At 38.6% G+C, this 24397-nt stretch overlaps 1 protein-coding gene and 1 long non-coding RNA gene across 3 annotated transcripts in view; one reads left to right on the top strand and one right to left on the bottom strand.

Annotated features, from left to right (window-relative positions):
• The window catches only part of SRGAP1 (SLIT-ROBO Rho GTPase activating protein 1), a 302903-nt gene that overhangs the window by 264460 nt on the left and 14046 nt on the right, over positions 1-24397 (top strand). For both annotated transcript variants that reach the window (XM_032173165.2, XM_032173166.2), the window contains exons 16-18: positions 11127-11232; positions 13939-14163; positions 17982-18061. In XM_032173165.2, the coding sequence (XP_032029056.1) occupies positions 11127-11232; positions 13939-14163; positions 17982-18061 (411 nt within the window). The remainder of the gene's footprint in view (positions 1-11126; positions 11233-13938; positions 14164-17981; positions 18062-24397) is intronic.
• Positions 1663-22614, bottom strand: LOC131381001 (uncharacterized). The gene is made up of 3 exons (XR_009209389.1): positions 22545-22614; positions 11106-11287; positions 1663-1923 (listed from the first exon to the last, which is right to left on the bottom strand). It is a non-coding gene; the product is annotated as an uncharacterized LOC131381001 (long non-coding RNA).

Below are 24397 nucleotides of genomic sequence, written 5' to 3'. Positions count from 1 at the left end.
TTTTCTCAACCAGTTTTAGGAGTGGGGTAATTTATCCATCTTTGAATGTTATTTCAAGAAATGGGTAAAATGAGATCAAAGATCCTTATTACAGTGCAGGAACACCAGGTGGTAATTATCTGTCAGTGGGCAACCCAAGCTAATAGGCAGAGTTGCTCTGGGATTGTGTATGACCTATTATGAAACCGATAATCATTGGCAAAGTAAAGCATTGCTGTTTATTTCAGTTGGGGCTTTTTGACACTATACAAAGGAAGGTGAAAATAATGATACCATGAATTAATTATTAGCCACAATCAAGATCCATGCGTCCAAAAATACAGTGTCCCTTTTAAGTCCGAGTTCCCAGCAAGAGTCTAGAGCTGACTTCAATCACTTAGGCTTCATAAGAATCAACTTTTTACTCTTAATAAAGAAACCTCCCTACAGTCCCTCCACCCCCCACCTGAATCAATAAGTCCTATTGATCTGGCCTCAAAAAAAACATCTCACTACTCATCCCTCCTTCCTCATCCCCATCACCTTGGTTTCTCACTGGGGATAGTTAGAGTCTCTTAAATGGACTCTACTTCTAGATTTCGCCTTCTTTTCCCAACCCCTACCCCCTGACCCCGGCCCTACATTCTCCACACTGCAGCTAGAGTTAAAAAAAAAAAAGAAAAACTGGGTTGCTTGCTTTCTCCCCTTTTCAAAACCTATTTCAATATAAAAGCAAACTCCCCAAGGTGGGCTGATTGCTTGGTCTCCATTAGTTTGAGACCAGCCTGGGCAACATGGCAAAACCCCATCTCTACTAAAAATAAAAAATTAGCCAGGCATGGTGGCATGCACCTGGATTCCCAGCTTCTTGGGAGGCTGAAGCAGGAGGATCACTTGAGTCTGGCAGGCAGAGGTTGCAGTGAGCCGAGATCATGCCACTGCACTCCAGCCTTGGTGACAGAGCAAGACTCTGTCTCAAAAAAAAAAAAAAAAAGCTAACTCCATGGCATGGCCAATTCATATAATTGAATTCTTCCTCTCTCTGATCTCTCCTACTGCTGCACAGCCCTCTCCTGCTACCCTACCATATTTACTGTATATTTCAGCAGTAGCAGACTGTACACATGCTGGGCCATTTCCCACCTCCATCCACTTGCCTATGCTGTCTCCTCAGCTGTCCGTGATAACCATTCAACATCTGCTGTGATGGCTTTGCCAAATTGGCATTCCTCCCACAACTCTGTCCTCCCCACCACTCCAACCAGGATTAATCACTTTCTCCTCTCCCATTATTCTATTGGGTACATATATCCAGAATTTTTCTGATCTCCCCAAATTATAATTTTTTTAACCCCTCTGTCTCCTACTACTAGAGAAGGAGTTTAGGCAGTAGGTTAAGAATGGAGGCTCTGGATTCAAAGAGCCTAGTTCAAATCCTAGCTCTGTCACATACTCATCAGCCGTGTGACCTTAGGCAGGTTTCTTAAGCTCTCTGCATCTCAGTTTCCTCACCTATAAAATAGGGGGAACATTAATCCTTACATCATAGGGTTGTGAGAATTTAGTGAGTTAATATAAGTAAAATGCCAAGAAGAGTGCCTGGCACAGAATATGCTCAATGAAGTGCCCACAGTTAGCTCCACAGGCCTGTGGAGTAGTTTTGCAGCCCTAACATTTGGCCAGTCTCGAAGGTTAGGAATTAGTTAATTCCTGGAGCATGTTAAGTTAAATAGAATTTATAGATGAAATGAATTGAAAAGTCAAGATTCCACGACAAGTTCTTTGTCTGGCATTGGTGCCTAGAGTCTTGGCTCCAGTTGGGTATGAATTTCCCGGTCATAATCCTCCCCAGTCTGATGTCCCATTGGAATTTAGAAGTACAGCTGCACGTCCATTCCACGGCCCTTGCGTAGCCTGAGTCATCACAACGAACCTCTGACCCAGCTGGAAAGAAATGAAAAGAAGGTGTCTCACTTCTGGAATTCTCCTTTGGCCATGTCCAAAGATTTCCCTCACATCCTAGCCAAAAAGCTTAAGTCTGGAAAAATAACAAGTGCTGTACAATGCTTAGTGGTTTTCTAGGTCCATACATCATGTCAGCTGTAACATGTACATGTACCAATTGGATAAAGAGTGTTGGGCCACATTGTCAGTTACCATTATAGAATCATTTCACACTTTTATTGGATGAAAAATATCATTTCATAGTGGTTTTTAATAACTGAGGCCATACAGTCAGAAAGATCTAGGTTCAAATCCTAGCTTTACCACTTTCCAACTTTGTGTAAACTTGGGCAAAGATTAATACTTAATATTATTAAATAGCTGTTTCTTCACCTACTTCATAGAGTCTATGTGAAGAATAAATGAGATAGTCCCTGTAAAGGGTTTAACATCATGCCTGGCACATAGTAACCCTCAGTAAGTGTTGCAAGCTGTCATCATTACTACTATTACAATTACTCTGACTATAAACTGTGGTCACATATGCCAATACCTGGGTTAGCCACTTATCAATCTGTCTGTTCTGCTAAATATGCATTTCTTTGGCATAACTCACGTGAATTTAGAAATATTAGTGTTATCCTCCAGTTACATTGTTTCCAGCATGATTTTTCCCAGCACATTAAATGCTTTGTAGCAATCAATGTCAAGCTTTCTCACAATGAGTCATATTTAGCAAATATGTAAACTACAAGGAAAAAATCTGTGGAGATATCTCATGTAAGCAGTGCCTACAGTGCTCAAGTGCAAGTAGAGAAGCTACAATGAAATTCCCTCCTGTATTAAAACAATGGATTAATCAAAATCAATGGATTCATAATCCTTGGATTTTAATAGGATTGTTAATGTTTTCATTAGTGCTGTAGTTACAAAGTTTCATAAATATTGAGTAGTCTGCCCCAATCCTATTTTTCCCCATTAGTCTTGTTACTTTTAGTGCACAGTTTTACAGAATGGCGGGTTTTTCAAAAACATACATATTGGCACTAACAACCTCTTTATATAACAACCCCTTTTCCTCCAACATTTAACCTCTTAAGAAAGAGAGGATTCTTGGATGTTATTATCTCTAAGCAAGCATTTTTTTCTTACCAATGTGACCATAGTGCATTTTTCCTGGATTTTCCTGCATTTTTCCTGGATTTTCAATAAATCCTTTGAGTAGCATAATACATCTTTTATCATTGTATCCCCTTATCAATGTTGCAGACTTTTGAGGATTTGAACCAAGTTGATTGTCTACAATGTATAAAACTTTCTAGGGATTCAGAGACTTGATTCTTGTATTTAAGAGGCTTAAAATGTAGCAGGAAAGGTAAGATATTTACAAATAAATGCAGGCTAAGTTAATATACGATAGAAACAAAGATTTTGAAATTTTAGAGGAAAGAGAGATCTGAGTGATAGATTGTTTTTACCCTTGTCATCTTGTAGCATTGCTGTAATTGGGTTTGATTTTCCCTATTAAAGTAATTTCACATAACAGTTATTTTGTATAGAAAAATCTTCCCTTTTCATCTTTTCTAAGAGTTTGCATAAGTCTCTGAAGCACCCAGTACTTTTCGCTTCCGTATTTTTGGATTGTTTGGGGAAAGGGGTGTGTGTGTGTGTGTGTGTGTGTGTGTGTGTGTGATCCAGCCATGTTTATGCTTTATGACCCTGAGTGACCACGTTCTTTGGAAGCTTACAAACATATGTAGTCAAAGGAAATTTATCTTAGCATTCTTTTTGTAAAAATATGCACTATTTGTTCCCCAATTTATTGTACACTTCTTTTTAAAGAGTACTTATCTGGATGAAGACATAGTAAAACCAAATGCAACATAAATTTGAAGTGGCAAACTTGGTAGTTTCTCAGTTTCTCACCCAAGAGTTATTTTGTTTTGTTTTGTTTTAACCATGCACTTTGTAAGTGGTTTTGTCAATGCTCCAGGTCATACCCACAAAGTCTGGGCAGCTTGTAGAATATCCCTGCATCATGGCTCTGAGATTTCCTAGGGCATAAGTTCAAGTGACTTGCCCTAGAAAAGCCACTCAAGTAATTCATGGTTTTTTTCTGACTGCCTTAAGGCTGTGAGCCCAAATGAAACATTTTCATTTCATTTTGCATTAGGTGTTATTATTTAGGTGACTACTTGGATATGGGAAATGGTTTCTTAAGGGAGAATTTTTTTTCCTATCACAAAACCAACATGTAGTCATTGTAGAGTACCTGAAAAATGCACAAAAGCACATAGAACAAAATATTATCTACCAAAATTCCATAATTCCACTACCCAAAGAGAACCACTGGCATGTACACATTTTATGTACAACAAATACTATGTTTCATGTTAATATACAACATAACCACAATACCATTATCATACCCTTAAAACCAACAATAATTCCTTAAATCATCAAATGAGTAGTCAATGCTTTCATTATTTATTAGGTTGGTGCAAAAGTTATTGCGACTTTCAAAAACCACGATTACTTTTGCACCAACCTAATGTTATGCAATTAACATGTTATCACTGTAGAAAAATTATAAACTAAGAACAAATCGTAATTTCTTTACACAGAGATAATGATAACATTTTTAGTATCTTTCCAGAGTTTTTCTACAGTACCTATGTAGTTTGTAAAACAGCTTTATTGAGATATAATTCTCATACTCTACAATTCATCCATTAAAGAGTACGGGCCAGTGGTTTTTCATATAGTCACAGAATTATGCAACCATCACCACAATCAATTATAGTACATTTTTATTACCCCCAAAAGAAACCCCAGTTAGCAAACATTGGCAATTACTCCCCATTTACTCATAACCACCACCACCCCCGGCCCCAGGCAATCACTAATCTACTTTCTGTCTCTATAGATTTGCCTGTTCTGGCCGTTTGATATGAATAGAATTATACAGTATGTTGTCCTTTGTGATTGGCTTTCACTTAGCATAATGTTTTCAAGGATCATCCATGTTACAGTAGGTATGAGTACTTCATTCTTTTTGATTTCCAAATAATAATCCATTTTGTGGGTACACCACTCTTATGTACTTTTCATAAAAATTGTATCATACCAAGTGACCGCTAATGGATAAGAGGTTTGTTTTTGAAGTGATAAAAATGTTCTAAAATGATTGAGGTGATCTTGCACAACTCTGAGTGTACTAAAAATCATTGGTAAACTGTAAATGGGTAAATTATATGGTATATTAATTATATCTCAATAAAGCTGTTGTCAAAAAAATTGCTTTTGAGGACAGGCTCTCACTCGGTTGTCCAGGCTGGATTGCAGTGGCGTGATCACAGCCCACTGCAACCTCCCAGGCTAAAGCCATCCTCCCCTCTCAGCCTCCCAAGTAGCTGGGACCACAGGCGTGTACCACCACACCCAGCTAATTTTTGTATTTTTTTGGTAGAGATGGGGTTTCACCACGTTGTCCAGGCTGGTCTTGAACTCCTGGACTCAAGCAATACACCCACCTCGCCCTCCCAAAGTGCTGGAATTAAGGTGTGAGCCACTGTGCCCGGCCAAGCTGTTGTAAAAAATTATACCATGCCGTACTGGCTCTTCATAAACCACTTTTTTAAAACTCAATAATATTATTTTCAAAATATAGCTTTTAGTGACCTTATAATGATTTCTATTTTATGTAACAGATCCCCTAGTTTAGACATTTAGATTGTTTCCAGTGATTTTGCAATTATGCCAAAATACTATGATGAGCTTCTTAGTACCTAAATTTATTTGCCTTTTCTGATTATTTCATGAAAAAAGCTTTTGAACTCTTTTTCTGGTGCTCTAATATATGTTTTTGCTATAAAAATTTCTTTCAGCTTTATTGACATACATGGTGGTTTTCTCTCTGAATTCTGAATTTCTGTTTGATGCCTTATAATAATGTTCTTAATTTTTCCTTTATCCTTAAAAATATTTAATAGGCTGAGTATCTGAACTGAGTAGGTAAAGCTCTCTAGACTAAGACTCAGTTTCTTTACGAACCTCAATATGATGATTCAGCAGAATAGGAAACATCTATGTATGTATTTCTATAGTGCTGTTATTTAGGAGAGAAATCAATGGTTTAATTCACAGAAGTCAGTCTATTAAACAATTATATACAAAGGTTTGATTAACACCTTGACATTGTTAGTGTGAACCTAAAAATGTCCTGAAGCTGGTGCATTCATCTTGAATGCCAGCTGTCAGGCTGTGGAACTCACAAGTATGTGTGTACCCACCGTTAAATAAACAGTTTCTAAATGTGGCTGCCGAGGAATTTCCTTCCCTGTCTTCATACCTAAGGAGAAATTTGCATCTTGTGATTTATTATTCATTTTCTGGCAAACAAATACTTCTACAAATAGTCCACAGAAGAACCAGTATTTTCAGAGTGATGACCATTTGAACTTTTTGCCGTTTGCTGAAGTAACTTGTGTTTTATGGTAAATTTTTCACATGCATTTACATGGAGCTATCTAACCCGCCTGCTGAGAAGTTGGGACGCTAACATGAGAATCTTGCATTGCTGGGAAAAAAAACATATATTAGCCCAGGGAGCTTTGAGCATGTGATCAAGGTTGGATGAATGCCACTTTTACCTAATTACATGAGACCTTGAATTGTGGAAAACAAAGCCCAGCTTACAAGAAATCCAAGTGAAATACTGATTTTCCTCACTGACAACTTTTCTGAGGGGAAGAAAAGACCCATCTTTCCCTCCAGCATGAAATCGTGAAATTCGCCACACTCAGAGCCAGCTAGGAACACACATTCATCAGGGTGTCAGCAGTAACCATAAATTTTGCGCACTAACTGGACTCAGGACAGTAAATGAGTCATTTGTACCAGAGCGAAGCTCCTGTAGGATGCACATCGCGCGCCTGTTGAGCAGCCAGCCAGGTAGAATTGGGAGTCCTGCTCGCAGCCATGACGGTTGGAGGCCTTTGAGACAAATAGACTTGCTACTACTTCAGGAATGCCAGCAGTTCTGTTTTGCTTTGATTTGTGTTGACTGTAGTTATAGAGAATGTACATCTGCCTCACATAACTTTATCTAGTTTTTCTGGTGTCACTTATGTCCTCGTTGCTTTTCCCTTGAAGTCTTTCATTTGCATCCCACAGGCCCCCTCATTCTTTTATTGTGGTAAAAAATATATACATATATAATATAAAATTTACCATGTTAACGATTTTTAAGTGTACAGTTCGGTGGCATTAAGTACGTTCACAGTTATCACCACTGTCCATTTCTAGAACTTTTCCATCTTCTCAAACAGAAACTCGGTACTCATCAAACAATAACTCCCCATCCTCCTGCACCTCAGCCCCAGGCCCTGGCTTTATCTCTTCTGCTTTCTGTCTCTATGCATTTGCCTTTTCCAGGTACCTACCATAAGTGGAATCATATAACATTTGTTCTTTTGGTGACTGGCTTCAGTTAGCATAGTGTCCTCAAGACTCGTGCATGTTGTAGCATGTGTCAGAAATGTTTTTCTTTTGAAAGCTGAATAATACTCCATTGTGTGTGCATACCACATTTTGTTTATCCACTCATCTGTCAATGAACATTTAGGTTGTCTCTACCTTTTGGTTATTATGAATAATGCTACTCTGAAACTGGTGTACAAATATTTGTTCCCTCAATTCTTATTAAATAAAATTTTAAAACTGCCTTTAAGAGGTAGAGGGACTAAGTTTAGAACCGAGAGATAGAAACAAGAAGATCTTGAATTAAGATTAAACTTCCGGGGATGGTGGCTCATGCCTGTAATCCCAGCACTTCGGGAGGCCGAGGCAGGCAGATCACTTGAGGCCAGGAGTTCGAGACCAACCTGAACAACGTGGCAAAATCCCCTCTCTACTAAAAATACAAAAATTAGTTAGGCATGGTGGTGGGTGCTCCTAATCCCAGCTACCTGGGAGCCTGAGGCATCAGAATCACTTGAACCTGGGAGGTGGAGGTTGCAGTGAGCCGACATCGCCCCACTGCACTCCAGCCTGGATGACAGAGTGAGACTGTCTCAAAAACAACAACAACAACAACAAAACCTCTTGGAAGTAATGCCTATGTCCTGTAGTTATAGAGAATGTAGCCTCCAGAGTGACTTGCCATCTATGGGATTTGACAAATATTAAAGATGAATAATATAGTAAGAGTGGTTCTTTTTACATCCTTTCCTTTCCTTTTGTTTTTAACTCTAGGACTTCAAAACTAGCGTTAAGCTACAAAAATCCTGTCCCTGATAGTTGACCTTAACTTTATGATTATTAATTTTTTTTAGAGATGATGTATTGCTCTGTTGCCCAGACTAGAGTGTGGTGGTGTGATCATAGCTCACTGGAGCTTCGAACTCCTGGGCTCAAGCAATTCTCTTACCTTAGCCTCGACCTTAACTTTAAAATGAGGATTTGCTGGGAGGATGAGGAAACTTCACTTTTGAAACACCCAAGATCCTCAGTAAACAGCGGGAGAAGTTTTATTGTTGTCTTAAGAATAAATCATAATATGTATAATTTCGCTTTTGAAGAGTTTTTTCTTTTTCATTTTTAGAGACAGACTTTCTAGATACAGGTATGCCAAATCATCTTGTCTTCTTTAAAGCAGCAACAGCATTACACTTTTTATAATATCAGCTATTTTAGGTCATAAGCATTCAACCAGTTAATTTCTGATATAATAATGCAGCTATGTTGAAATAGTATTTAAAGGTACAAAATTCCCATTAAATTCTCAATGACTTGCAAATTACTTCGTCTTTAGGCATTTCATCTTCCCTCTCTGTACAATGTGGTTTTGCATATATCACATGAAGTTGTCATGGAGATACAGCTTACTCTGGGACATGTCTTGATCCTACTAGGACCGAACTGGGTGGAAATGTTGACAACTTAATTATTGAGTTATTGTGGCCTGAGAGAATTTATACACCTGTTGAATAACTTCTTTTTTAAGCATCTTATTCCCTCTTTTCAGGGAGAAATAAATCAAGACCATTGCCTGGGAAGTATGTTAACAAAGTGCTTGTATGCAATAGACGTAACCCTAATCTGCCTTATTCATAGCGTTATATTTTCTCCATTTTGAAATATTTTACAAATAAAAAAGGCAAAATGTAATATATTCAATTCAGTATTACTAAGATCACACTATTATAAATTATAGATTTATATTGAAAGAATGAGAATGTTAATTGCATGATAATGTTTTACTTACATTCTGGTTCATGAGTTTCTGAAATTGCATTTGGTAAAAGATGACAGAGCTATGGTTCCAACTTTGGCATTCTTAAAGGTGGGAATGGAAGTGGTTTTTTCTCAGGAATCCTGATAAATTATTGCTTGTTTTGTCAGCTCATTCTTGGTTAATCAAGAATATTCCTAATAGATTTTTCGCACCTTTTCAGCTATGCAGAAGGGAAAATAGAATGCCCAGTTTGATAATAAGTGGAAAACAGCTGGGGTCAGCACTCAAGATTCCAGGGAAATGAGCTTGACAAGAGTAATTAAGACAGTGGTTCTCAACCCTGGCTGCATAAAAGAATCTCAGGCATCAGCATTTTTAATCTCCCCAAGTGAATCCAAGTCAAGGTTGAGAACCACTGAAAGAAGAGGAATCAGAAAGGGAAACTGAGTTAGGAGAGTATTTTGATAGTCTAAGTTAGAAATAATCAAGACTTCAATTAGAAAATTAGCAGTGAGATATCTAGAAGTAGAAACTACAGGACTTCTTTCCCATTCAAGGGAGAAAAATGAAGCAACGACATCATCTTAGAAGTGATGTTTGTAACCTTGCAACTGGATGAGGTTGCCATTGAGGAGAACCAGGTAGAAATCTTTGAGAGTTATCCACATTTATAGGTGGAAGAAGGTTTAAAAAACAATAATAATGAGAATGAGTTGACTGTGGTGTCAGAGGCTATGGACTGAGAATCTTCAAGTATTTTCATGAGTATCTCGAGCAATTAAGAACAATATGGTGATGTAAAAGCATAGGAAGCTTCAGAAATGTTTTCAAACATACTACTTTTTTGGAAATATTTTCTCAAATGTATGCTTATTGGGTATCTTCAAAGTTGTACTTTGTAAAGGTACAGCTTTACAAAGTGGTAGTCTTGGGATCCAAGAAAGGCAACCAGACTTACGAAACAGAAAACAGACTTGTGAAACAGACTTATGAAACAGGACACATAGGTTGTAGTCCCAGGTCTGCCCCTTCTAGCCTGCTGACCTTGGGTGTGCCACTTGCCCAGTTCTCATTTTCCTAATCTGATAAATGGGGATGACAGTGTGTGCCCTGCCTACTGCAAAGTTTATTATTCCTTTTAACTTAGATAGCAAATGTGAAAATGTGTTTTTAAATATAGAGAGAATTATACAAATAATGTGTTGTAGTAGTAACCTTTTTGCTGATGTTCACAAGCACTTTAGTATTGAGACACTTTGGACGGTTTGTATTCCTGGTAAAGAGGTAGCATAACACTAGTCTCTGGTAATCCTGTCTTGGGGGAGCTCACCATCCCACAGGGAAGACGAGATAAGGAAATAAATAGCTATAAACATCAGGGCATGCATCATATGAAGGCAAGAATTGTATTGCTAATGTATTCCTAGTGCTTGAAACCTGGTAGGCTCTCCTAATATTGATGGTATAATGTAATACAAGGTGAAAAGTCATATAAGTAAGATGCAATGGTAATTTTGAGAAAGGAGAGATTCTAAACCTGGCACATTGCCTGGATCATAATCATAGACAAATATATGATGAATTAATGCATAACAGTTGGGGGAGAGGTGCCATGCCCCAGAAAGCTACTTTGGTTAGCATGCAGCAAGAAGTTGAAATCATATCAGATGCAAAATTTAGAATTAGCAGCAAAGGAAAAAATGGTTTTTAAATCTAGAAGACTCTAAATTACTCAAAGCCAAGTCCATGAAAATCAGAGAAAACAGTGAGGGTCAGAGGAGACGCCCTCTGGAATGGTCGTATACCCAAACCGATCATTTATTCACTGTTTTGGTTACAATTGGATCTCACACAAGAGCAAGGTGTTGCTTATATTCAGATGTGTACCAGTAATACATGTACTGCAATGTTCTGTTTTAAATGTGGCAAGTGAAAGGACTCTGACCATGTCATCTTCTGTCTGTAGGAATAGATAATCTCTATGAGAGGGCGCTTCACATCCGCAAACTCCTCCTGACTTTGCCCAGGTCGGTCCTTATAGTGATGAGGTACCTCTTTGCCTTCCTCAATCAGTAAGTACCTGAATGCTCTGACAAAAGGCCCATCTGAATTCTTTGTTCTTGGATCCTGTAAAATATACATTGGGTTCCATTTATCAGCAGAGTCAGAGAAAAATGATTGAATATACATTGATTGAATGTACCTTCAGTACATTTTTCCTCAGCATATCAACGTCATTGATAAATGAAAGCCCTATCCCAGATGTAAAAACTGTGGCCACAAATGCAAAGATATTTAAATATTACTAAAAAAAAAAAAAAAAAAGTTTCAGTGGAAAGTGTTATTCACTGTTTTTCAAACTTCCATCCAAAACTGTCATGAATGTTTTTGTCCAAATGATGTAAACTGGCTGTTCATTGCAGAAAATTTGTGACTTTTTAATATTGTAGTCGGGGATGGAAGAAAATCATAGATGGGAGCTATACACAGATCCAAAAAAAGAATTTCTGCAAATTCACTGTAATGAGACCTTATCAAGAAGAAAATACCTCAAAATGTTCTCTTAAACAAAATAACAAATCTTTTAAATTACTACATTATTTTCAAAGAACTTTATTCTATTTCAGCAACTTGATTTTCAGCTATGCTACTTCCTTCTGTATGGGTTCCGTTGTAAGAACAGCTTCCCCAAGTCCTGTCTAAGAGTCCCCTTGCTATTCAACATTTCAGTTAAGCAGCTAGAAATAAAGAAATGCAGGGGGAATCAACTTACTGAGTAAACTTGGGGAAATGCCTTCTCATGCTAGCATGGATTCTCCTTTCCTAAAATTTGGGTATTTTGTTTTCTCTATTTCATGAGACATTTGGAGTTCTCAAAAGCCACGGTGATTTATTACAATCCTGCTGACTAGTCCTGAAATCATATCCACTCAGCTTGACCCCAAGAGCCAAGTATCATACAATAGGGAAATGTTGGCAGAGAACCATACAGATGAGACTCTACTGCTGACCTCTGGTGCCTAAAACATTCACAAATGATAGTAGCAACCCCTTTGTACATTAATCACCACTGGAAATAAGCAGTATCTAGAGAGATAGGTTTAAACTATGTTTAGGCTAGACACTGCACAATTTTACCTTTAAGGAAACACAGTCACTCAGGCAGTTTTAAAAATCCAGAGGATTGCCTGTCCCCCCCCCACCACCACCACCATACCCCAGGATGGAGTACCTTGCGTTCCTGCGGGCCCCCTCCATACCATTCCTACCAAATCTTCCTGACACACCTGAACAAAATCCATTGTAAACTAATAATCCATAATGGACTAGGAAAGCAGTCTGTTAATTAAGAAAGTTCTCAAAACCTGAACCTAACCCATCATGCATCTCAAAAGAATGGCAAATGCACCATGGGCGTTGCTGGCATGGCTTCCAGTGGTTCTACCCAGAGGCCCCCTGGTTGGGTGCACCTGCCTTCTTGCAGACACAAGGGCCCAGCCTCTAGGGCAGCATGCTTGGGATGGGGATTATGAAAAGAGAGATTAGCTATTATTTTTTACTGCAAAATCAAAACTTGGAAATAACATTTTTACATCAAGTTTTTGTTTGCAAGCCCACACTAAAGACCCAGAAAGATTAACTGTGACTGTCTCCACTGAGCTGAAGTATGTCTTTTGGAAATTAGGCCATTCTTACACAGAATCTCCATTTTCAAGATGATCTGTAACATGATCATTTACTGTTATTGTGATTTTTTTAAAATATTGTGTTTGAGAAATGGCAGAAGGGAAAGACATATGTTAGCTGTGGAAATTATGCTTTTGTATTTTCTACTTCCTAGACTATCTTATTTCCAAAAAAAGGGTAAAGTATCATGTCATGTGGTATCTCAGTTTCTTTGTATCTGTCATCATCTCACAAAGGTAGTTGAGTCTCCTTTTTCTCCTTCCATTTGTCATATGTTCACCTGGATTTTACATTTCCTTTCAAGATTGACATTCTATACACTGAAAGATAACATATCTAAACTCTCCCTAGAACAGGGAGCATAGCAATAAAGAGCTGGCTTAGTTTGAGTCACTGTGAAAATATTTCACAAATACCCATTGAGTAGAATGTAGAAATTAGTACTAGACAACTGGAAATCTCCCCCACAGTTTGCAAGCGTTGTACAGAATAAGAGAATTGAGGATTCTTTTCCCCTTTTCTTGTATTTATAATGGCTTTTGTGACACTGGTTGTCACCTAGTGTTGAATGTCTTACCCAAAAGCAGATTATAAAGCCTGGAGTTATTTGCTCCTTTCAATAGTTTCAAAGAAAAGGTTCTTTGTTTTCTTCTAGGCTTTCCCCAAGATTTATAGGAGAAAACTAAAAATCTGAGATATATTTGAGTGGGGAGAAGACAATTTTAAAGACATCCATAAAGCTTTATGGAAATCCTTACTGTGTATCCCAAATTACTTGAGCATTTAGAGCCTGACAGTCATATTTGCAAATAAAACTCATTTACGTGATCTTGGTCTCCATTGTAGTGAATGTTATATTAAACCCCCTCCTGACTTTGAAAAATGCTACTTAGTTAAGCAGATAGGACTTAGAATCCCCTCTCAATTTCTACTTAGTTAAGGTCATAAGTCGTTGCACTTTCTTTGGAGTTTGCTGAGCCAACTTAAAGTTGAAGTATCTTATTAAAGTATTGAAGTATCTTATTATTAAACATTTATATCCTTTTTTTCTCTTTGTTCTTTTATAACTCCTTTCTTGTTTCCTTTTTTAGTTTATCACAGTACAGCGATGAGAATATGATGGACCCTTATAACCTGGCCATTTGCTTTGGCCCAACATTGATGCCTGTTCCAGAAATACAAGATCAAGTGTCTTGCCAGGCACATGTGAATGAAATTATCAAAACCATCATCATCCACCATGAGACTATTTTCCCAGATGCTAAAGAGCTGGATGGCCCTGTTTATGAGAAATGTATGGCTGGAGATGACTACTGGTAAGTCTAAGAATTTTAGTCCCCCTCTCCCACTGAAAATTATGGAAATATAGCTATCAGTTTGATAGAAGAGTTTCCCATAAGCCACCAATGCTTCCAACTTAAAAGGAAGCAGCAGTAAAACTTGAGATAAATTTTTAGAATACTAAGACCCATGGAAACTCATATTCATCCCTCTCTTTTCTCCAAGGACTCTTATCTTTCAAATAAATCTACCCTATCATGGTTTTTGTAGAAAAAAAGGGTTTTGATGTTATGTAGAGCTATATTAACCTTTATCATTACATTAAATCAAGAAAAGATAACAGATTGACATTTTATTTTTCGGTCTAAATCAAAGATTTTGTTTTCATATGAAGTGTTTTTAAATTCTCATTTTAAAGGAGCCCTGTCAACCAAATGTATTTTCATTCTTAACTTTTCATTTTCACTCTTACTAATGAATATAATTCTAGCTATAATTATAGTTAGACCTTTAGATCATTTTGAGCAAATTTATTATATTAGTATATTTTTGGGATAAAATTTTTAGCATGGCAACATTGCCTCCCATTCCATCCATGTTGCTGCAAATGACAGGATCTCATTCTTTTTATGGCTGAATAATATTCCATTGTGTAGATGTACCATAATTTCTTTAATCCATTCATTCATTGTTAGACATTTAGGTTGTTTTCACATCTTGGCTATTGTGACTAATGCTACAATAAATATGGGAATGCAGATATCTCTTCAATATACTGATTTCCTTTCTTTTGGATGTATACCTAGCAGTGAAGGTCATTATGTTAAGTGAAATAAGCCAGGCAGGAAAGACAAATATCACATGTTCTTACTCATATATGGAGCTAAAAAAATGGATCTCATAGAGTTAGAGAGTAGAATGATGGTTACCAAAGGCTAGGAAGGGAAAGGAAATAGAAAGGATGAAAAGAAGTTGGTTAAGGGCTATAAAAATAAGTTAGGTAGAAGGAATAAGCCAGGTGCAGTGGCTTGCACCTATAGTCGCAGATACTTGAGAAGCTGAGGCTGGAAGATCATCTGAGCCCAGGAGTTTAAGGCTGCAGTGAGCTCTGATCACACCACTGCATTCCAGCCTGAGCAACAAAACAAGACCCTGTCTCTAAAAAAGAAAAAAAAAGGCTGGGCGCAGTGGCTCATGCCTATAATCCCAGCACTTTGGGAGGCTGAGGCAGGCAGATCACTTGAGATCAGAAGTTCGAGACCAGCCTGGCCAACATGGTGAAACCCCGTCTCTACTAAAAATACAAAAATTAACCAGGCATGGTGGTGCGTGCCTGTGGTCCCAGCTACTCCGGAGGCTGAGTCAGGGGAATCGCTTGAACATGGGAGGCAGAGGTTGCAGTGAGCCGAGATCGCGCCACGGCACTCCAGCCTGGGTGACAGAGCAAGACTGTCTCAAAAAAATAAAAAATTTAGAAGGAATAAGCTTTAGTATTCAGTAGTACAGTAGGAAAATTATAGCTAACAATAATGTATATTTCAAAACAGAAGAATTGTAAGGTTCCCAACATGAAGAAAAAAATAAATGTTTGAGGTGATGGATATCCCAGTTACCCAGATTTGATCATTACACATTGTATATGGGTATCAAAATATCACATGTACCCCTAAAATATGTACAACTATCATATATCAATTTAAAAAATAGCAAAGAAAGAAACTTCAATTTCTTGAACCCCTATTACATCTCAGCTGCTTAGTGCACATGACCTCTTTTATTTAGCATGACCACTCTACCAAGTAAGTTAGGAAAGGCCAAGGAGCCTTCCAATGCTTAGTAGTAAATCGAGGTTAGGTGTGTGTGATTCCAAAGCATACCTGAGTCTTCTTACTCAGCATCCTCCCTGCCCAACTCAGAAACTGCCCTGTGCAGCTAGCATTCAAGAGCAGCTAGAAATAGGTTTGTCTAAATCCCTTATTCTGGACCCTGTTCACAACACTTTCTTTCTCATTTTCTTACCAAAGATTAAGTAGAAGTGGAATGAGTAGCTGAAAGATAGTTAAATAATTGAAAGTACTTTTTTTTTTTACTTGAATCATAGTATGGTCACATGCCTTAAGAAAACTGAGTTGACTATTTCCAGAAGTACTGTTTTCTAAATTAAGAACGAAACATACTAGATTCCAGTTCTGTAGTATATTCACCAACTTTACACATGAAGTTCAATTCAAAATATTTACTTGAGTACTTACTATGGGCAAGATACTGACTGAGCTTGGCTCTGGGAAAGTAAATGAATGCAACTCAACCCTGCTGAGATACACGATTTTATTTTCATCATTGTATTTGTTTTAAGGCCAGTACCAAAGGTCTGGTTAGCTTTTTATTTTTTTTATTTTTTTGGAAACAGCATTTCACTGTGTTGCCAGGCTAGAGTGCCGTGGCGGAATCTTGACTCACTGTATTCCCACTGCAGCCTCTGCCTCCCAGGTTCAAGCAATTATCCTGCCTCAGCCTCCCAAGTAGATGGGATTACAGGCGTCCGCCACCATACCCAGCTAATTTTTGTATTTTTAGCAGAGACAGGTTGGCCAGGCTGGTCTCAAGTTCCTGACCTCAGGTGATCCGCCCACCTTGGCCTCCCAAAGTGCTGGGATTACAGGCGTGAGCCACCGTGCCTGGCCTGGTTAGCATTTTTAAATATTAGGGCTACATCAGTAAGCTCTGCTGTCTTGTTCATTTTATAAAAGAGCAAGTTTGTAGATGTCTGGTCAATATTATTTGATATATTATATTCTAGGACATTTTGTGATTGCTACTTTTTCCAAACAGAGTAAAGGTCCTGTGATAGTCTTGCAGCCAGTAACGTGTGCTTGATGATGTCTATCTTTTTCTATGGGTATTGCTCATTTTAAACAGGAAGTCATCAGTGTAGTCGTTATACTTGTCCCCCAACATCAGAAATGTAAATGGGCTTTTACGGTAATAGTAGGTTTATATTTGTGGCCCATGTATTCCATTTATCAGCACACATTTGAGGATTGGTGGTGACAGTGTTAAGGGATAAGTTTTAAAAGAGGATAAAATCATGATTCTCATACAGATATGCAATGAACATGTGTCAAGAAAAGATGGTAAAGCTGCCACAAGCAGTTCAAAGGAGACATCAGAGAACCACCAATTTATATGTAGTAAAGGAATAGCAAAATGAATTTGTAAAAACTGGTCTATCCATAGGGCAATAATCATATTCTACCAGAATTCAACTAATTTGTATTGCTGTGGATAAGAATTACTTACAATGCTATCCATTTTTTACAAGTTAACTTCCGTCTTTATAGAGTTATAAAATAACCTAGTCAAAGATGATGTATATATCTAATATATATTCCCATAGGACAGCATAATCAATGGAGGTGCCAGGATTCCATTGACAGACCTATCCAATTACTCTTTTGCCCTTATAGAGTCTTATAGTTTTCATTACAGTAGCAATTGCTCATTATTAAAATTCTATCAGGCTGAGGATGGTGGCTCACACCTGTAATCCTGGCACTTTGGGAGGCCAAGGCAGGAGGATCAGTTAAGCCCAGGAGTTTGAGACCAGCCCAGCAAAATAATAAGACCCTCATCTTTACAAAAAAATTAAAAATTAGCCAGGTGTGGTGGTGCACACCTGTCATCCCAGCTACTTGGGAGGCTGAAGTGGGAGGATCACTTGAGCCTGAGGCAGAGGTTTCAGTGAGCTAAGATCACACCACTGCACTCCAGCCTAGGCAGCAGTGCAAGACCCTGTCTCAAAAAAATTTTTGTCTATTTTAATTTTGTATGAATTTCCATTTGTATTTTACAGTGACAGCCCATACAGTGAGCATGGTACATTGGAGGAAGTGGACCAAGATGCTGGTACAGAGCCCCACACAAGCGAAGATGGTATGCTCTGCCCTTATGCTATTATAAAACCAGTCTTTATATCCCTATTGTAAACAATTGCTTGTATTAAAATTTTAGAGGCAAAGCACAGTGGCTCCCACCTATAATCCCAGCACTTTGGGAAGCCAAGGTTGGAGGATCACTTGAGCCCAGGAGTTCAACACCAGCCTGTGCAACATAGTGAGATCCCATCTCTACAAAAAAATATGAAAAATTAGCCAGGCGTGGTGATGTGCACCTGTGGTCCCAGCTACTCAGGAGGGTGAGGTGGGAGGATTGCGTGAGCCCAGGAGTCCGAGGCTACAGTGAACTAGGATAGCGCCACTGCCCTCCAGCCTGGGCAACAGAACAGACCCCATCTCAAAAAAAAAAAAAAAACTAGTAGATTAAAAAAATTCATAAAATATGTGTAAGGTATAAAAAATAACATTACAATGAAAACCAATGGAACCACCACCAAGCTTAAGAAAAAAGACTTACTGTTTCCTTTGCACTTCCATGATCCGACTGCTTTACTTACCCCCTCAGGAGTAACCACTGTGTTTGTGTTTTTAAATAGTTTCTTGTTTCCTTTTCTATTTTCTTAAATCTTCTATAAATGGGATCATACTGTATATATTTTTTGTGAGTTTTTTCTACTCAGTATTATGTTCCTGATGTTCATCTGTGCAGTTGCTTGCAGTTTGAACTGTTTATTTTACCACTGTATAATATTCCATTGTATGTATCTATTCCGTTCTTGAAGAATATGTGAGGTATTTTCTACTTGTTGCTATTAAGAACAATGCTACTATGCACCGTTAGGACATTTTGAACATGTCTCCTACTGAAAATGTACAGGAGTTCTTCTAGGATGTATGCCTAGGAGTAACTGTGTCTTCAGCTTTATACTGTCAAACCATTTTTATGAAGACAGTTGCTACTTACAGTTCCCCAGAGAACGGGGCATGCCATGCTATGGGAGGCTACCTGGGGAAGCATCAGGAGGCAGAGGGAGAGTGAAGACCTTGGTGTGCTTTCCACAGGAAGGAATGGGTGAGGCAGGGTACACAGCTTTAGGGTTGCCTAGTTGGAATAATTTCAGCAGGCTCTGGGGCATTAGGGGATGTCCCAAGTTGTCTGGTACCTGGCCCTGGGGTGCTGAGAATAGGGCAGCAGTGGCCTGGAGTGGGAAAGCCTGATAATCAGGGTGGTGGGGTGTTGGCTCCAATGGGCAGGTTGGTGTTTGAAAAGTTTGCTTGTGGGTGAGTTGTTGACTATCTTCAGAAATTGGCTAAACCTAGAGGGACTGTCCCTCCAAGGTCAGCAAGGCCCAAGATGTCAGAAGATAAAAGACATGGTTGATAATGTGTTTATTTATCTTTTGTAAAATTCCTATCAAGTCTTTTGCCCATTTTTCTATTGAGTTTTCTGGGCTCTTTTTGTTTAGTTTCGCTTGGTTTTGCATTTAGTTGTTTTTTTATTTGATTCGTAAGGGTTCTTTGTGGGTCCACATCAGGTCCTTTATTGGGTATATGCTTTGCAGATATCTTCCCCTGCTCTGTAGCTTTGTTTTTCAAATGCTTATTATGTCTTTTGCTAAACAGAAGATCTTAATTTTAAAGTAGTTAAATTTATCAGTCTTTTCCTTCACGGTAATTTTACTTCACATCTCCTTTAAGAAATCCTTCTGTGTCTTGAGGTAATAAATAATTCTCCTATATTCTCTTATTTTATTTTATTTTATTTTATTTTGGTAAGAACACTTAAGTGTACAGTACCTCAGTGTTGACCGTAGGTACAGTGTTATACAGCAGATCTCTAGAGCTTGTTCACCTTGCTTGACTGAAACTTTATTCTCCCTTATTAGTAACTTCCCATTTCCCCCTTCCCCCAGCCTCTGGCAACTACCGTTCCACCCTTTGATTCTATGAATTGGATTCCTTTAGATACCCCATATAAGTGAACTTACAATGTTTGTCTTTCTGTGTCTGGCTTATTTAACTTAGCAAAATGTCCTCCAGGTTCATCCATGCTGTCACATATGTCGGGATTTCCTTCTTTTTACAATCTGAATAGAATGCCATTGTATTTACCTATATTTTCTTTATCCATTCATCTGTCCATCGACATTTAGGCCATTTCTACGTCTTGGCTATTGTGAATAGTGCTGAAATGAACATAGGAGTGCTCTTCAAGATCCTGATTTCAGTTATTTTGGATAAATACCCAGAAGTAGGATTGTTGGATCACATGGTAGTTCTATTTTTAAGTTTTTGAGGAATCTCTGTACTGTTTTCTAAAGCAGCTGTGCCATTTTGTGTTCCTACCAGCAGTGTACAAAGGTTTTAATTTCCCCACATCATTGGCAACGCTTATCTTTTTGTTTTTGTTTTTTGTTTTTGAGACAGGGTCTCACTCTGTCACCCAGGCTGGAGTGCAGTGGCATGATCTTGGCTCACTGCAGCCTGGACTTCCCAGGCTCCAGTGATCCTCCCACCTTAGCCTCCCAAGTAGCTGGGACTAGAGGCACATTCTGCCACACTCAGTTAATTTTTTGTAGAGATGGGGCTTTGCTGTGTTCCCCAGGCTGGTCTTGAACTCCTGAGCTCAAGCCATTTACCTGCCTTGGCCTCCCAAAGTGCTGAGATGATAGGCATGAGCCATTGTGTCCAGCCAACACTTGTTATCTTTTGTTTGTTTTGTTTGTTTCCTAACACAGTGGGATAACCTCATATGTGGTTTTGATTTGCATTCTCCTGATGATTTAGTGATGTTCAGCATTTTAAAATATACCTGTTGGCTGTTTGTATGTCTTCTTTGGTGCCTTCTTTATTTATTTATTTAGAGACAGAGTCTGTCTGTCCTCCATGCTGGAGTGCAGTGGCATGATCTCAGCTCACTGCAACCTCCACATCCTGGGTTCAAGTGGTTCTTCTGCCTCAGCCTCCCGAGTAGCTGGGACTACAGGCATGGCTAATTTTTGTATTTTTAGTAGAGACAGCATTTCATATGTTGGTCAGGCTGGTCTCAAACTCCTGACCTCAAGTGATCCACCCACCTCAGCCTCCAAAAGTGATGGGATAACAGGCATGAGCCACTGCATCTGGCCCCATATATTATTTTAAATCCTTTAAGGTTTTGCTTTTCACACAGAAGTCTTTATTCCACCAGCAATTTATTTGGGGGTATGGATACATAATTGTCACAATTATCTCAGTATTAATTGTCCTTTCTCCACTGCTCTACATCTTTGTCATAAATGAAGTGTCTTCTGTGTGTGAATTTCCTCCTGGGCTCTATTCTTTTCTACTGGTCTACCTGTCTATCCCTATATCACTGTCCTAATTTTGATACCTTTTAATAAATCTTAATCGTTCATAAAGCAACACTTCTGCTTTGTAATAATTCTTGGCTCTTTGCAATTCCACTTAAATTTTAGACTCAGTTTTTCAAGTTCTTCAGACAAACAAAACCCTCTAAAGCCCAACTGGAGTTTTGATTGCCTTTGTATTAATTCTACATATATTAATATGGAGAGAATTGATATCTTTACAATATTCAATATTCCAGTCTATGAACATATTTCCAGTTATTTAATGTCTCCTAAATAAACTTTTTATTCTTTCTCTGTAGAGATTTTTTTCATTTTCTAACTTAAGTTGAAGGCTTAACATTCATTTTCAACACTTTTTACTTTTTAATATAAACATTTAAAGCTGTCCGTTTTCTCTAGTACTTCTTTAGCTATATGCACAAATTCTTTTCTTTTTAACTCTTCAGCTGTAACTAATCTGCTTTAAGCATATCCATTGAATTTTTATTTTTAAATATTTTTTCTTTCTTTTTTTTTTTTCTTTGGCAGAGTTTTGCTTTTTTTTTCCAGGCTGGAGTGCAATGGTGCAATCTCAGCTCACAGCAAACTCCGCCTCCCAAGTTCAAGTGATTCTCCTGCCTCAGCCTCCCAAGTACCTGGAATTACAGGTGCATGCCACCATGCCCAGCTAATTTTTGTATTTTTAGAAGACATGGGGTTTCACCATGTTGGCCAGGCTGGTCTCAAACTCCTGACCTCAGGTAATCCACCCGCCTCAGCCTCCCAAAGTGCTGGGATTACAGGTGTGAGCCACCGCACCCAGCCTTTAAATATTATTTCTTTCTACAAGTTGTATTTGGTGTGCTTTTATATCTGCTGCTTGATCATTTTTTATAGTCTCTGGCTGTTTATTCATCAGTGCTTCCCATCAGAATATGTGTCTGATAATTTCCATATGTCTTCCCAAATTTGTTTTGTTGGCTCTCACTCATTGAGTCTTATTTTCCACTGTGTTTGTAAATTTTGTACAGATTTCTTGGAACTTTGGGCTCAGTGGAAGGTAGATTCTTCCAAAGAGGGTTTTCATGTACTTCTGCCTGGGTTACAACCAGCCTGGGACAACATTGAATTTTTGGCTTGAAGTTTTTCAAACCACCCAAGTAGTGCAAATTTAAACTGCAAACCTACCTGAGAACTGGAATGTGGATGGGATTCTCAGATGATTTGTGTCAAGGTTTAAGATAGGTTATTTCCTTAATGGGGGTGGAGGGCAGGGGAGATGGTTACAATCTATGGAGAGGTATTGAGAGCTACAAGGGGATAAGATTTCTAGAACTAGATGTTTTAGAACTAGAAGTGTTGTAGAAAGTTCTAGAACACTAGAGTGAAGTCCACTCTGAAACTGAGGGTGTAATTCTCTGAGGAGGGGAAGAGGCTTAGATTCCCTAACACTGGGCAAGCCCTGGACTTAATCTCCTATGAAAAAGAATCTAAAAGCTTAAGGTGACCAGGCTAGAAAAATGCCCTCAAGGCAAAATCTGACTCATGTTCTAATGTTCTGCTTACCTCTCTGGGTTCCCACTTTCATTGCATTTTGGTCTTTAGTATTCTTTACTGTCTTGATAGCTTATTAATGCAATTACAAAGGTTGGTTATTTGCTTTTAAATCCAGCATTTTTTGTTCATTCTAGCAGGAGGGTAATTAAGGTATCTAGTGTCCACTATCTGCTAAAAAAGAAAGCTTCTTTGTGTCTTTTTTTTTTTTTTTTTTTTTCTGTGAGACAGGGTTTCCACTCTGTTGCCCAGGCTAGAGTATAGTGGCACAATCTTGGCTCACTGCAGCCTCAACCTCTTGAGGCCAAGTGATCCTCCCACCTCAGCCTCCTGAGTAACTGGGACCATAGGCATGCACCACCACGCCTGGCTAATTTTGTATTTTTTGTAGAGACAGGGTTTCCCTATGTTGCCCAGGCTGGTCTCAAAACTCCTAGGCTCAAACGATCCTCCTGGGATCCAAAGTGCTGGGATTAGAGGCATGAGCCACCCACGCCCCGCCTTCCTTGTGTCTTTAAAAGTAAAATCAGTTGACATTTTCTGAACTTAATTTACAAGACATCCCTTAAAGTGAGAGCTTCTATTTCTGTAATGTTGCTCTTTTTTTATTTTTATTTTTTTTCTTTTTCTTTAGAGACAGGGCCTTCCTGTGTTGCCCAGGGTTGTTTCAAACTCCTGGCCTCAAGCAGTCCTCCTGCCTCAGCCTCCCAAAATGCTGGGATTACAGGCGTTAGCCACCATGCCTAGCCTGTGATGTTGCTTTTGAAAGTCTCTGAGTCCTCCTGAAACCATCCTTTCTTTTGGGTTTCTGTGTTTCTCACATGGTTTATTTCTTTTTCACTGCTGCCTTCTCTTAGGTGTTTGCCTGCTTTCCCCAGTAGCCAGAAAAGCCAGGACAAAGCCTAGCCATCTCTCTTCCCAAACATGAATCTCACCATCATGCCATCTGCCTTTTACCTCTTGACTATAAGACAGCTTTGCCGAGTGCTCTGTGTTTTAGATAACATTTTGACCATGTTCACCTGATTTTTCTGGAAAGAAAAACATTGCTTACAAAGGACAGATATTCTCACCCGCAGCCAACCTCCAAAATCGTGTAACTAAATTAACTACAGTATCAATTATCCTTTGATTGCCGAGGTATTGTATTTTTTCTCTGTCACGGATCACTAGAGAGAGTAGCTTTTGTTTCTGAAAGACAGGCTATCACAGAACAAAACCATTCTCTGCAAGGACAGTGGGTAACAGATCTAGGAGAAAAATGTCAGCAACAGCAAGGTCCCAAAGAGAAAGTGTGATCACATTTTATATAACGTTACAAGAAATGGAAATATAAGACTTGACAGCACCAGGCAGTCAGGGAATCAGCTGTGCTGAATTGTCTTCCCTTTTGCACAAAATTATATTACCCATGCAGGAAAACGAAGTGATCATGTTGCACTCTCACTATTATTGTTATTGATAGCAGCAGTAGCAGCATTCTATGA

Source organism: Hylobates moloch, unplaced genomic scaffold, assembly GCF_009828535.3.
Source record: "Hylobates moloch isolate HMO894 unplaced genomic scaffold, HMol_V3 SCAFFOLD_13, whole genome shotgun sequence".
NCBI lineage: Eukaryota > Metazoa > Chordata > Mammalia > Primates > Hylobatidae > Hylobates > Hylobates moloch.
This window is presented reverse-complemented; position numbering and strand designations above follow the sequence as displayed.